A 14,047-nucleotide genomic window follows, 5' to 3' on the forward strand; every position below is an offset into this window, starting at 1 on the left:
TAGCTACTAGCCAACCCATGCTAATTATTTAAAGTTAACTCAATTAGTATATCTTTAATGTCCACTGGGTAAATGATTCATTATGTCCACTGCTGCAGCACTCATAAACCAATACCCCTGCCTAGCTGGACAGCATCTCACCTATGACTAATGGGCAAGGACCTTGAAAATAAGAGACCAAGATGCTGCTTCTCTACAGGTACCAGTATTGCCTGTAAGGATGCCATCTACTGAGCTACAGTACGAAGGTACACACAAATGCAGATAAGAAAAGGAGAACCATAGAAGGTAATTCAATCCTTTGACCAGTATTTATTTCTGATTTTCATTCCCTAACTTTCCTTCAACTTCACCTCATGAAGGGGACAGTATAGGACTTCGGTATGCCATAAGCAGGAGAGAATTGTTTTTTTTTTTATCTTCTCTGTTATGTTCACACCTAGCTTTATTGTAACCTCTTTCATACGCTAATCCTTTAAAATGTTTGAGCAAGTTTCCCAAGCTGATGAATATAGTGGCTTGATAGTAAGAAGCAATTTTCAGTCTTGAGGTAAACAAAGAAATAAATTCAGAAGAAATCCTCTTTGCTCTCTTATTTTACTAATTCAGAGAGCAGAGGATAGGAAAATAAGGCTGTGTTTTCATAACATTATTTTCATTTTTCTTAATGATTGTATTTTGTCTTCTTTGCCTTCATTTAACCTGAAGGTTGAGAAAAGGGAGAAAAGCACTAATTTTTTTCAACACATGTAATACATCTGGCATTATTACCATAATTTCCTGATTAATATCATCATTTCCATTTTTGTTATGAGGAATCTGACATTTCAAGAAATTAAGTTACCTGCCTAGGTGATTTAATTGAAGTAATTGAAGAACAGAATTTAAATCTGTCAAAATCTCGATTTTTTCTGTATTTACACATTTTCAATTTTAAGAGTACCGATAATTTCCTTCTTTCAGAATTGCTCTTACAACCTTCATGAGCAATCCTCACATATTGTAATGCAAGAGATATTTCCATCCACCAATCTACTCCATAACGGAGAATAAGCTGGGAGAAAAAGAAGTAAATACAGATAAACTAAGTCTGTTACCTTGTATTAGTTGTTTAATTTTATTTTGGGGGGGTGGAGATTGAATCTTTCTGTTTAAATTTTAGCATCAGAGGGGCAGCTGGGTGGCTCAGCTGTTTAGGAGTTCTGACTCAATTTTGGCTCAGGTTGTGAGATCTAAGCCCTGTGTGGAGCTCTGTGCTGATTGGGGAGTCTGTTTGAGATTCTCTCTCTGCTTTCCTTCTGCCCCTCCCCCTGTTCTCTCTCTCTTTCTCACTCTCTCTAAAAATAAATAAGTCTTTAAAAATAAATAAATAAATAAATAAATAAATAAATAAATAAATAAAAAATAAATTTTAGCATCACTGAATGAAGACTGTTGCAGTTACTGTTTCAAGGTTATTTTATAGAATCACATACTCTTTGGAAGAAAGGACATTTATTACATAAATTTAAAACACAATAACAGTTTTTTTTTTATCACTCAGAATTCTACTAGTGCTCAATTCAGATCAAAATATGATAACTTGAGGCTTAAATGTAGTTGTCTTTTCTATTTTCAATTAGGTAGCTTCATCATTTCCTAAAGTCATTTTCTCAGTCCCCAGTCACATCATTATTGTTCTTATCATTCGGTAAACCCTTCCTCATTACTCTATTGATGTCACCTTCAGTATTATCTAGAAAACATATTTTGAAAATCTCCTTGCTAAATGTCTGATCTCCCCACAGAGAAGGAAATGTAATTTTCTTTATATGTTCTGGTTGGCATAAAAAGACAACTAGTCAAAAGTGATTTCAGAGCTCAAAAGCTATCAGATTGAAATCATCATTTTAACTAGATACAGCATGCCAAAGAAAGCTATTGTAAGAGGACTAAAAACTTCAGAGAAAATTATATAAACCTGAATAATATTCAGTTCGTTTTATTATTCAATCTCTTCCTTTCTTTTCCTCTTTTTAAAAAATATTTCTATTGTAATGATTGGAAGGTATGATAAAATCCACTGGATGGTAGTAAACTCCATCCCATAGGTCCGTAATAAGAAGGTTCTCTTGTTTTGAATGACTCACTGACAAAAAAAGTAATCAGTTTAATTGTGGAAACAGCATTAAGCATCCAGAGATCTAAATGATGAGCACAATTATACAATTAAGTTAGTTGGCTATAGTCCAGACTTTTCTGCTTCATTTTCAGAAATTTCTAATCATATTTTAAAAACTTTTAATAAACTTACAGTCCCTGAAAAATGGAGCTAGTGTTCAATGGTAAATGTTACATTTAAAGGGAACAAATGGAAGGAACGTATGTTACCATAAGTCTCAGCAAGTGGACTAATGTGTCTAGTCTCCAGAAAGAAGCAAATCAGTGAAATATGCATTACCACAGAGATCGCCTTCATCAGACCCATCCGGACAATCCCTTCTCCCATTGCAGAGCTTCTCCGGCTGCAGGCAGGCTGAAGTGTCATTAGCACAAGGGTACTTGGGTGGTCCACATAAAAAACTGTCACAGTCATCTTCATCTGACTGATCTTCGCAGTCAATATCTCCATCACATATCCATGCTTTGTTGATGCATCTCCCTTAAGGAAACAGAAACATCATCCATCTGATTGTTGTAATTAAGTCACTGTCATAATGAATAGTCACTACCGTCTTCAGTCAGAGGCAGAAATATGTGCTAATAGCAAAAAATCTACTTGCCGATAGTTTGACAGTTTATTTTCATGACAGTATTTGGGTAGCTCTCGCACTCCTTGTTAAAGTGATCTTAGCGTTAAAGCCTTAATATTTTCCTTGGTTTCAAGTTATTGTCTGTGGACTAATTGAAAGTTTTGTGATGATACTTTTAAAAACAAAAAACAGACATTTGTATGTAAGTCCCTTTTAGAGACCTAAATTCAGGTAAATGTTATCAGTGGCTTTTGCAGCCCTAAATTTAAACAAACAATTTATTTCACAGGAGAAAATGCCCTTCTGTTTACATTTATAACCCCAAGACCTCAACTCTTCCTCACACCTAGACATGTATCTTCCCTTTCATAAAAGAATATAAAATGTTATTAAACATTTTGGTAGCTAGGGTATATATAGACAGAAGTTATGGAAATATGACTTTACTGACTTTGAAAGGAAAAAAATAATTATTGTTTAGCTAGCAGTTTTCAAAAGTAATAATGTGAAATGCAGAGAAAGCAATGGCCAGTCTACATCCATCTTTTTTTCACTCTACATTGTTCCTCCTTTCCAGAATGATTCCATTTTTCTTCTAATTAATTATCTTTTCTGGATTATGCAATATTATGATGCAATGTGAATAAAAAATGGATTGAAGATAAGTACTGGTTATTAGCTGACTGTACACCAACAACTCATAAAAGGAGTAGGGCATATGAAAGGGAAAAGAAAAATACTAGATTGTATATGCCAGAGTCTTTATGTATTCAGATGTCTGTGTTAACCTTAAAGGTTACTAAATTTTAAAATAATCAAAATATTGGTGAAATGATGTTTCATTTGCAGAAATACATCAAAACTTTTCCATACTATTAAGTCAAATAAGAAAAAAAAAGCACAAATGATCAGTTCCATAGTTAATATAAATACATTTTACAATCAACATTAATTATTGATGAAAATAAGAAATGATGGATACTTCACTGATCAATTTGAAATAAATGGAGAAACATTACAAATTTTTGCCTTTACATCATAAATAAAACTAAGAGTGTTATTATTTATACTGTTCAGGAAATACTATCTAATATAATTGGATAACAGAAATAAATGAGATATAACATTAGAAGAGTATCATTGCAGGAAGTTAATATAATCATATAATCATAAAATCAATAAAAACGAATTAAGAGGTGTAAGAAACTAAGAATTCAAAAAAATAGATAGCTAGTTTCAAAAATTATACAGAAACCCATAGGTTTTATATCTAAACAGACTATAGTTGATGATAGATTTAAAAATCTACTATAAAACAAAGTATTTAGGTTGAACTACACAAGAACTGTATAGAATTTATATGAAGAAAATTTAAAAGTCTACAAACAAACCCAAAAGAAGTCTTGGATAAAGATATACTTTGGCCTTTCAGAAGATTTATAGCTGTAAAATACTTTTCCCAAAATTAATCCCAATAAAATAATAGCAATATTATTAAGATCCTATAAGCTTATTCTAAATTTAAGAAAATAAAAATGCAAATAACATTTGGAGTCTTCAAAAAAAAGAGAAGAAAATTGATGAGTAGGAACTGTAAATGCGAACTATTTAGAAGTACTTTAAAGTAATAGTGTCAAAATATTTTTAACAGAATATCAATCAACACATCAACAATTGAATAGAATAGAGATATCAAATACTAATCTGCCTAGAATATGTTTTTAATATACAAAAATTGGCTTTTCAAAATAGTAAAGATAATGAAATTACAAAATTGGTGATGTTAGGAACACTGCTTAGCCATTTGGAGGGGAAAGAAAAAAGGCTGAATCTTGATCCTTACACTAAAATATATTCTAAGTAAATCAAAGAAGTAATCATTTTAAAAAACAATAATAAATACACACACATTCCAGAATAAAACAAATATGAAGAAAAAAAAAACAATGAAAGTTTGAAATGTTCATTACACAAATCCAGAAAACATAAAGGGCAAATTTATAAACTTAATTTCACAAATACTTTTGATTCCACATTGCAACTATATTATCCATCTATAAATTCAAAACAAAGTTGGTAAACCAGGAAAATTATTGTATTTGAAAAGGGGCTCTTTTTCTCTAAAATATAAAAGGGCTCTTGCAAATAAAGAAAGATCAATAAACCAATACAATTGCAAAATTCACAATGAATCAATAATGACTTACAAACATACAGTGATCAAAAATATCTTTTAAGGGGTTCCGGTTCCAAGATGGCAGAGGAGCAGGAGACCTAAAGTTCATCTGGTCCCAGGAATTCAGCTAGAGAGCTACCAAACCATTCTGAATACCTATGAACGCAACTGGAGAACGAAGAAAAGAGTAGCAGAAACTCTATGAACAGAAAAGCGACCACTTTCTGCAAGGAGGAGAAAAGATGGCGGAAGAGTAGGGGACCCCTTTCTCAGCTGGCCCCCTGAGTCGAGCTGGATATCTACCGGGCCATCCTGATCACCCACGAAATCAGCCTGAGACGCAGGAAGACACATCTGGATCTGTACAAAGGAACATCTCCAGCTCTGAATATTGAGGTACGAAGCGGGGAGCCGTGAATCCGCACACAGATATCGGAAGATAAACAGAAGGGGGAGGGAGCCAACGTGCTCGGGCGCTAGGAAGCAGTAGCCACTTGCACTGGGGAGCAGGCCGCACTCCCAGACCTGCACCCGCTAGAGAGCGGACTGAGACTGTGAACCTGGGAAAGTGCATGTGACCAGACTGAAAACCAAAACTCCGGAGCGCACATTGGAACGGGATTAAAACCGGGAGCTCATGAGCATGCGCACATCCAAACTGAAAACTGGAGCTCTGGAACGCATGCTCGAGCTAGACTGAAACCCAGAGCTCAGGAGCGCATGCGACTAGACTGAAAACCGGAGCTCTGGAGCGCTCACTGAACCGGACTGATACCTGGAGCTCGGGAGCATGTGCACGACCAGTCTGAAAACCGAAGCCCCAGAACACGTGAGAACCACACTGAAACAGGAAGCTTGGGAGCACGTGTGGGAACCGGGAGCGGCTGGCAGTGTTAGAAGCACAAAGGACAGAGACGTGCTCAGTCTGGAAGTGAGGGCTGGAAGAGCGGCTGTGGGGCACACAACCTGGGACGCAGCAGGGTTTTTAGCAGCACTGACAGAAACAGAGTTAAAGTGGCCAAGAGAGCTCAGTGGAGAGTGGACTGCGATCTCTCTGTTCTGAGACAGAGGCTAGGATACGGCCACTGCTGCTCTGACTCTCAGAAGAGTCACAGAAAACCTCCAGGGAAAGCCGCCAGAGAACAAAAGCCCAGAAATACTGGCTCACATTGTGCCCATCCCCATCCCCCCTTGCAGGGGACAGGGCGACTCTACCCAAACAGGGTTGCCTGAGTATCAGTGTCGCAGACCCCTCACCCAGAAGGCAGGCTGAAAAATCAAGAAGCCCACATCCCTAAGGTCCCTATAAAACAAGCGCACACTGCCTGGGTCCTGGTCAATACTTTGGCTCTGGGCATCCCTCCAACCTCTCCTCATCAGAATGACGAGGAGGAGAAATCCCCCCCAGCAAAGAAAAGATAATGAGTCTGTGGCCTCTGCCACGGAACTGATGGATATGGATATAACCAAATTGTCAGAAATGGAGTTCAGAGTAACAATGGTCAAGATGATGTGTAGGATTGAAAAAAATATTAATGAACATATTAACGAGAATATAGAATCTCTAAGGGTGGAAATGAGAGCGAATCTGGCAGAAATTAAAAATGTTATCAATCAAATGCAGTCTAAACTAGACGCTCTGACAGCCAGGGTAAATGAGGCAGAAGAAGGAATTAGTGAATTGGAGGATGGGATGGTAGAAGAGAAAGTTAAAACAGAAACTTGACTCAAAAATATCCAATCTCAAGAATGTAGATTACGGGAGATTACTGACTCAGTGAAACGCTCCAATGTCAGAATCATCCCATCTCCGAGTGGGTGGAGAAAGAGAGAGGCCTAGAAGAGATATTTGAACAAATTGTAGCTGAGCCCTTCCCTAGTCTGGCAAAGGAAACAACCATTCATGTCCAAGAGGCAGAGAGGACCCCTCCCAAGGTCGATGAGATCAGACCTACACCACGTCACATCATAGTGCAATTTGCAAATATTAGATCCAAGGATACAGTATTGAAAGTGGCCAAGGAGAAGAAAATCCTCACATACAGAGGAAAAATATCAGAATAACGTCAGACCTGTGTACAGAGACCTGGCAGGCTAGGAAGGGTTGGCAAGGTATTTTCAAAGGTCTATCTGAGAAAAACATGCAGCCAAGGATCCTTTATCCAGCAAGGCTGTCATTCAGAATTGATGGAGGGATAAGGACCTTCCAGAATCGGCAGAAACTGAAGGAATTCATAACAACCCAACAAGCCCTACATGAGATATTAAGGGGAGTTCTATAAAAGTAAAAAGGCCCCAAGAGTGATACAGAACAGAAATATACAATCTATAGAAACAAAGACTTCACAGGCAACATGACATCATTAAAATCACATCTCTCAATAATCACTCTTAATGTGAATGGCCTAAATGCTCCCATAAAACACCACAGGGTTGCAGATTGGATAAAAAGACATGACCCATCCATTTGCTGTCTACAAGAGACTCATTTTGAACCTAAAGATACATCCAGACTGAAAGTGAAGGGATGGAAAACCATTTTTCATGCCAATGGACCTCAAAAGAAAGCTGGGGTAGCAATTCTCATATCAGACAGATTAGATTTTAAACTAAAGACTGTTGTTAGAGATACAGAAGGACACTATATTATTCCTAAAGGATGTATCCAACAAGTGGATATGACAATTATAAATATCTATGCCCCCAACAGGGGAGCAGCTAGAAACACAAGCCAACTCTTAACCAGAATAAAAAGACATATAGATAATAATACGTTAATAGTAGGGGACCTCAACACTCCACTCTCAGCAATAGACAGATCACCTAAGCAGAAAATCAACAAAGAAACAAGAGCTTTGAATGACATACTGGACCAGATGGACCTCATAGATATACATAGAACACTATACCCCAGATCAAAAGAATACTCATTCTTTTAGAGAGCACATGGAACTTTCTCCAGAATAGACTACATACTGGGTCACAAAACAGGTCTCAACCGATACCAAAAGACAGATTATTCCCTGAATATTCTCAGACCACAGTGCTTTGAAACTGGAACTCAATCACAAGGAAAAATTTGGAAGAAACTCAAACACTTGGAAATGAAGAACCATCCTGCTCAAGAATGATTGGGTAAACCAGGAAATTAAAAATCAGTTTAAACAATTTTTGGAGACCAATGAAAATGAAAACACATCAGTCCAAAACCTGTGGGACACTGCAAAGGCAGTCCGAAGGGGAAAATACATAGCCATCCAAGCCTCACTCAAGAGAATAGAAAAATCTAAAATGCAGCTTTTATATTCTCACTACAAGAAGCTGGAGCTGGAACAGAAGAACAGGCCTAACCCACACACGAGAAGGCAGGTGATCAAGATTAGAGCAGAGATCAATGAATTAGAAACCAGGAGCACAGTAGAGCAGATCAACAGAGCTAGAAGCTGGTTCTTTGAAAGAATAAATAAGATCGATAAGCCACTGGCCAGACTTATTCAAAAAGAATAGAGAAAGGACCCAAATTAATAAAATTATGAATGAAAGGGGAGATATCACAACCAATACCAATGAAATAGGAAGGATCAGAAACTTTTATCAACAGCTTTATGCCAATAAATTAAACAACCTGGAATAAATGGATGCTTTCCTGGAAACCTATAAACTACCAAGTCTGAAACAGGAAGAAATTGATTATTTAAACAGACAAATTAATTATGAAGAGATTGAAGCAGTGATCAAAAACCTCCTGAAAAACAAGAGTCCAGGGCCTGACGGATTCCCCAGGGAATTCTACCAAACATTCAAAGAAGAAATAATACCTATTCTCCTGAAGCTGTTTCAAAAAATAGAAACAGAAGGAAAACTGCCAAACTCATTCTATGAGGCCAGTATTACCTTGATCCCCAAACCAGGCAAAGACCCCATCAAAAAGGAGAATTACAGACCGATTTCCCTGATGAATATGGATGCCAAAATTCTCAACAAGATCCTAGCTAATAGGATCCAACAGTACATTAAAAGGATTATCCATCAAGACCAAGTGGGATTCACCCCTGGGATGCAAGGGTGGTTCAACATTTGCAAATCGATCAGTGTGATAGATCATATCAACAAGAAAAGAGTCAAGAACCATATGATGCTCTCAATTGATGCAGAAAAAGCATTTGACAAAATACAGCATCCTTTCCTGATTAAAACCCTTCACAGTGTAGGGACAGAGGGTACATTCCTCAATTTCATAAAAACCATCTATGAAAAGCCTACAGCAAATATCATTCTCAATGGGGAAAAGCTGGAAGCCTTTCCCTTGAGATCAGGAACACGACAAGGATGCCCACCCTTACCATTATTATTCAACATAGTACTAGAAGTCCTTGCAACAGCAATCAGACAACAAAAAGGGATAAAAGGCATCCAAATTGGCAAAAAAGAAGTCAAACTGTCTCTCTTCACAGATGACATGATACTCTATAGAGAAAACCCAAAAGACTCCACCCCCAAACTACTAGAACTTATAGAGCAATTCCGTAATGTGGCGGGATACAAAATCAATGCTCAGAAAAAAGTTGCATTTCTATACACGAACAATGAGACTGAAGAAAGAGAAATTAGGGAATCCATTCCATTTATAATAGCACCAAAAATCATATGTTATCTCGGAATTAACTTAACCAGAGATGTAAAGGATCTATATTCTAGAAACTACAAATCACTCTTGAAAGACATTGAAGAAGACACAAAAAGATGGAAAAATATTCCATGCTCATGGATCGGAAGAATAAACATTGTTAAAATGTCTATGCTACCCAGAGCAATCTACACTTTCAATGCCATCCCGATGAAAATACCAATGACATTTTTCAAAGAACTGGAACAAACAGCCCTTAACTTTGTGTGGAACCAGAAAAGGCCCCGAATAGCCAAGGAATTGTTGAAAAGGAAAAACAAAGCTGGGGCATCACGTTGCTGGATTTCAAGCTATACTACAAAGCTGTGATCACAAAGACAGCAAGGTACTGGCACAAAAACAGACACATAGACCAATGGAACAGAATAGAGAACCCAGAAACGGACCCTCAGCTCTTTGGGCAACTAATCTTTGACAAAGCAGGAAAAAAAATCCAGTGGAAAAAAGACAGTCTCTTCAATAAATGGTGCTGGGAAAATTGACAGTTACTTGCAAATGAATGAAACTTGACCACTCTCTCATGCCATACACAAAGATAAACTCCAAATGGATGAAAGACCTTGATGTGAGACAGGAATCCATCAAAATCCTACAGGAGAACATAGGCTGCAACCTCTTTGACATCGGCCACAGCAACGTTTTTCATGACACATCTCCAAAGGCAAGAGAAAAAAATGAACTTGTGGGACTTCATCAAGATAAAAAGCTTCTGCACAGCCAAGGAAACAGTCAAAAAAAACCTAAGAGGCAGCCCATGGAATGGGAGAAGATATTTGCAAATGACACTACAGATAAAAGACTAAAAGTGTCCAAGATCTACAAAGAACTTCTCAAACTCAATACACGGGAAACAAATAATCAAATCAAAAAATGGGCAGAAGATATGAACAGACACTCTTCCAATGAAGACATGCAAATGGCTAACAGACACATGAAAAAATGTGCATAATTATTAGCCGTCAAGGCAATTCAAATCAAAACCACCTTGAGATACCACCTTACACCAGTTAGAATGGCAAAAATGGACAAGGCAGGAAACAACAAATGTTGGAGAGGATGTGGAGAAAGGGGATCCCTCTTACACTGTTGCTGGGAATGCAAGTTGGTACAGCCACTTTGGAAAACAGTGTGGAGGTCTCTTAAAAAGTTAAAAATTGAGCTACCCTATGATCCAGAAATTGCATCACTGGGTATTTGCCCCAAAGATACAGCTGTAGTGAAGAGAAGGGCCATACGTACCCCAGTGTTCATAGCAGCATTGTCCACAATAGCTAAATTGTGGAAGGAGCCAAGATGCCCTTCAACAGATGACTGGATTAAGAAGATGTGGTCCATGTATACAATGGAATATTACTCAGCCATCAGAAAGAACGATTACACAACATTTACAGCAACATGGATGGGACTGGAGGAGATTATGCTAAGTGAAATAAGTCAAGCAGAGAAAGACAGTTATCATATGGTTTCACTCATTTATGGAACATAAGAAATAGGAAGATTGGTAGGAGAAGGAAGGGAAGAATTAAGGGGGGCGGTAAACAGAAGGGGGAATGAACCATGAGAGACTGTGGACTCTGGGAAACAAACTGAGGGCTTCAGAGGGGAGGGGGATGGGGGATTGGGATAGGCTGGTGATGGGTATTAAGGAGGGCACATATTGAATGGTGCACTGGGTGTTATACGCAAATGATGAATCATGGAACATTGTATCAAAAACTGGAGATGTACAGTATGGTGACTAATATAACAAAATAAAAATTATTTAAAAAAATCTTTAATGAAAAAGTAAACTAAAACAGCAATTTGATACCATTTTTTCCCCCTATCAGCCTGGTTTAGATTTAAGAATTGGATAATGCAATGATAGATTTGGCAAGGTTGTGAGCAACATCCCCAATGTTGAGGGGGCTGCAAATGGGAATAATCTGTCTAGGGCAATATTATGAAATCTAGCAAAGAATAAATGCATCAATTCTTCACCAAAGTAGTTCTAATTTTAGATTTTTTCTCATTAACAGGTTTGCCCAAATGGACAAGGATGCAATTCAAAGACATGTGTTGCTGCTTAGTATATATTAGCAAAAGACTGATAACTGCTTAAATCATTATTTCAAGACTGGTGACATCAATTACAATGCATCCATGAATTGAAATTATACACTTGAGTGAAAAAGAATGAGATAATTCTGCAAAAGGTAATATAAAACAATCTCCAAAACATACCAATAAAAAAGGCACAAAACCAAGTGCATGGTAGGTTTTCTTATATGTTAGAAGATATTTATGTGATTACCAATATCTAGGACTATAATTCCATACACATATCAATAGAAGTGTATGGACAGGTTTGTCTCTACATGAATTCTTTCTGGGAGGCTACATAAGAAACAGTTATTGCCTCTGGTGAGGAAGACTTGAGATGCTGGAAAACTAGTGTAGGAGAGGAGAATTTTTCACTAAATCCATTTGTGCTATTTATTTTCCTTCTACCATATTTCTGCATGACTTCCCCCCTCAAAAAAAATGAGCTAATTTTTAAAATGATGATGATGAAATGTATACACATGTGAGATAAAGTTTGATAGTTTCTACAGATGCATTATGAAAATTCTATGTTGAGGTGACTCTGTGACCTTCACTTCCCTAGGAACTTTAGGAAATCTAAGAAAGTCCTAAAACCCATTCCCTGTCACTAAAGAGTTTATAATGTAGTTAGCAGGACAAAGTCAATTCATGACATATAATTTTAGCCTAAAATATGGCATTCTGTACTTAAGTAATAAATTGTAGGGGGGTCATCTGCAAGTATAATAGAATGAAAGGAGAGTTTAAGATTATTAGAATAATTTCTATTTTTGTTGGTAAATCAAGATGCAATTTCCTTTCCTTTCTTTCTTTTTTCAGACTGTCTACTATGATATGATTAATTGCTTACTCTAGAATAATCTTAGAATTGTTTTAACAAGCATGTCCATAAACCATTATCAATCTTTTAGAGTCAGAACAGCAGTAAGACCTATTTTCTATCCCTGACCTAAATGCTGCCTGGAAAAAGTAAACGAAAATCATATTCAAATGACTAGTAATTTTAACTCAGACTATGTTACCAGAGATATGAATAAGTATTTTAGATAAAATTTACAAGTTTAGATAGCTCTCTCCTCTCCCTGTTTTTTCAGGGGATGTTTGAAATGCAACTGCTTCTCCCTTTCTTGTTTGGTTTTAATACTTGCAAAAATGTGGATTAAGAGGGTATACTAGGTATAAGTTTAAATTTCTAATTCATGACAATTAATTGGGGAAAACCTAAAAGCAAATATCTTAGTAAGTATGTTTAAAGAATGTTGATTTTTACTTGATTCATATTAAAACAAAACCTTACATAGTCAAGTCATTGGGTGTAATATTTTGAAAGAATAAATATTACAGATTTCCTTGTTTAAACTCCCTCCATTATATATAAGAAACTTGAGACTTAGGGCAAATTTGTATTATGAAAATGAAAAAAAAAGATTAATAATATTAAAATGTGTTATAGAAAATATAAGTATCCAATAACTAAAAAAATAAAATCTTTAAAAATAACTTTTAAATGTTCACATTTAAGTTCAGATAATCAAGTAAATTACATTGTCTTTACTAACTATACTTTAAAATTACATGCTGAAAATAGGTATTTATTATAAAGTTGAGTTTTTACGTAATCTTTTCTGACCTATTTATAATGATGTTTTCTATTGATAACTATGTGTACAAAAATGTTATGGAAACTGCAGTTTTGCCCTTTGAGCAAAGAGAATACGAATGGACAAGTAACAAAGCAGCAACAACAAACAGAAATAATAATCAGTATGTTGGTATTATGACAACTAGTGAAATCACACACATATGCAAACATAAACACGCATAGTGAGGACATTATAAGGACTATTTTTAGTTGTGCTGCCTTGAAATAGATAGTTTAGGATAAAAGCCAGTACAAAGTCAACAGCTATAGGGAAACTAAGAGTTTCTGGAATCATTAGAAATTGTACTGTTTTTCCAAAATAAAATTACATGATCAATTCTAGAGTTTCTCTTTCTCTGTTAAACTATTTTGGCCATTTCAAAAAATACATTTATCATTTTGTAAACTGCTTGACTCATTATTATATCAATAAAATACATCATATGTTATAACAGGATATTTTGTTCCTGGGATGTGACTGGCAGTTAATATTAAGAATATGAGTTTTGGGGCACCTGGGTGGCTCTGTCAGTTAAGCATCTGCCTTCAGCTCAGGTTATGATCTCACGGGCCCTAAGATCAACCCCCATGTCAGGCTCCTTGCTTGGCAGGGAGTCTGCTTCTCCTTCTCCCTCTGCCCCTCCCCACCCCCGCTCATGTTCTCTCTTGTTCTCTCTCTGTCTGAAATAAATAAGTAAAATCTTTAAAAAATATATATAAGTATG

At 36.5% G+C, this 14,047-nt stretch overlaps 1 protein-coding gene across 1 annotated transcript in view; it reads right to left on the minus strand.

The window, feature by feature from the left end:
* Positions 1-14,047, minus strand: part of LRP1B (LDL receptor related protein 1B) — a 1,450,575-nt gene that overhangs the window by 612,026 nt on the left and 824,502 nt on the right. The window contains exon 22 of the mRNA XM_057306380.1: positions 2,441-2,641. Within this exon, the coding sequence (XP_057162363.1) occupies positions 2,441-2,641 (201 nt within the window). The remainder of the gene's footprint in view (positions 1-2,440; positions 2,642-14,047) is intronic.

Source organism: Ursus arctos, unplaced genomic scaffold (genome assembly GCF_023065955.2).
Source record: "Ursus arctos isolate Adak ecotype North America unplaced genomic scaffold, UrsArc2.0 scaffold_1, whole genome shotgun sequence".
Taxonomy (NCBI): Eukaryota; Metazoa; Chordata; class Mammalia; order Carnivora; family Ursidae; genus Ursus; species Ursus arctos.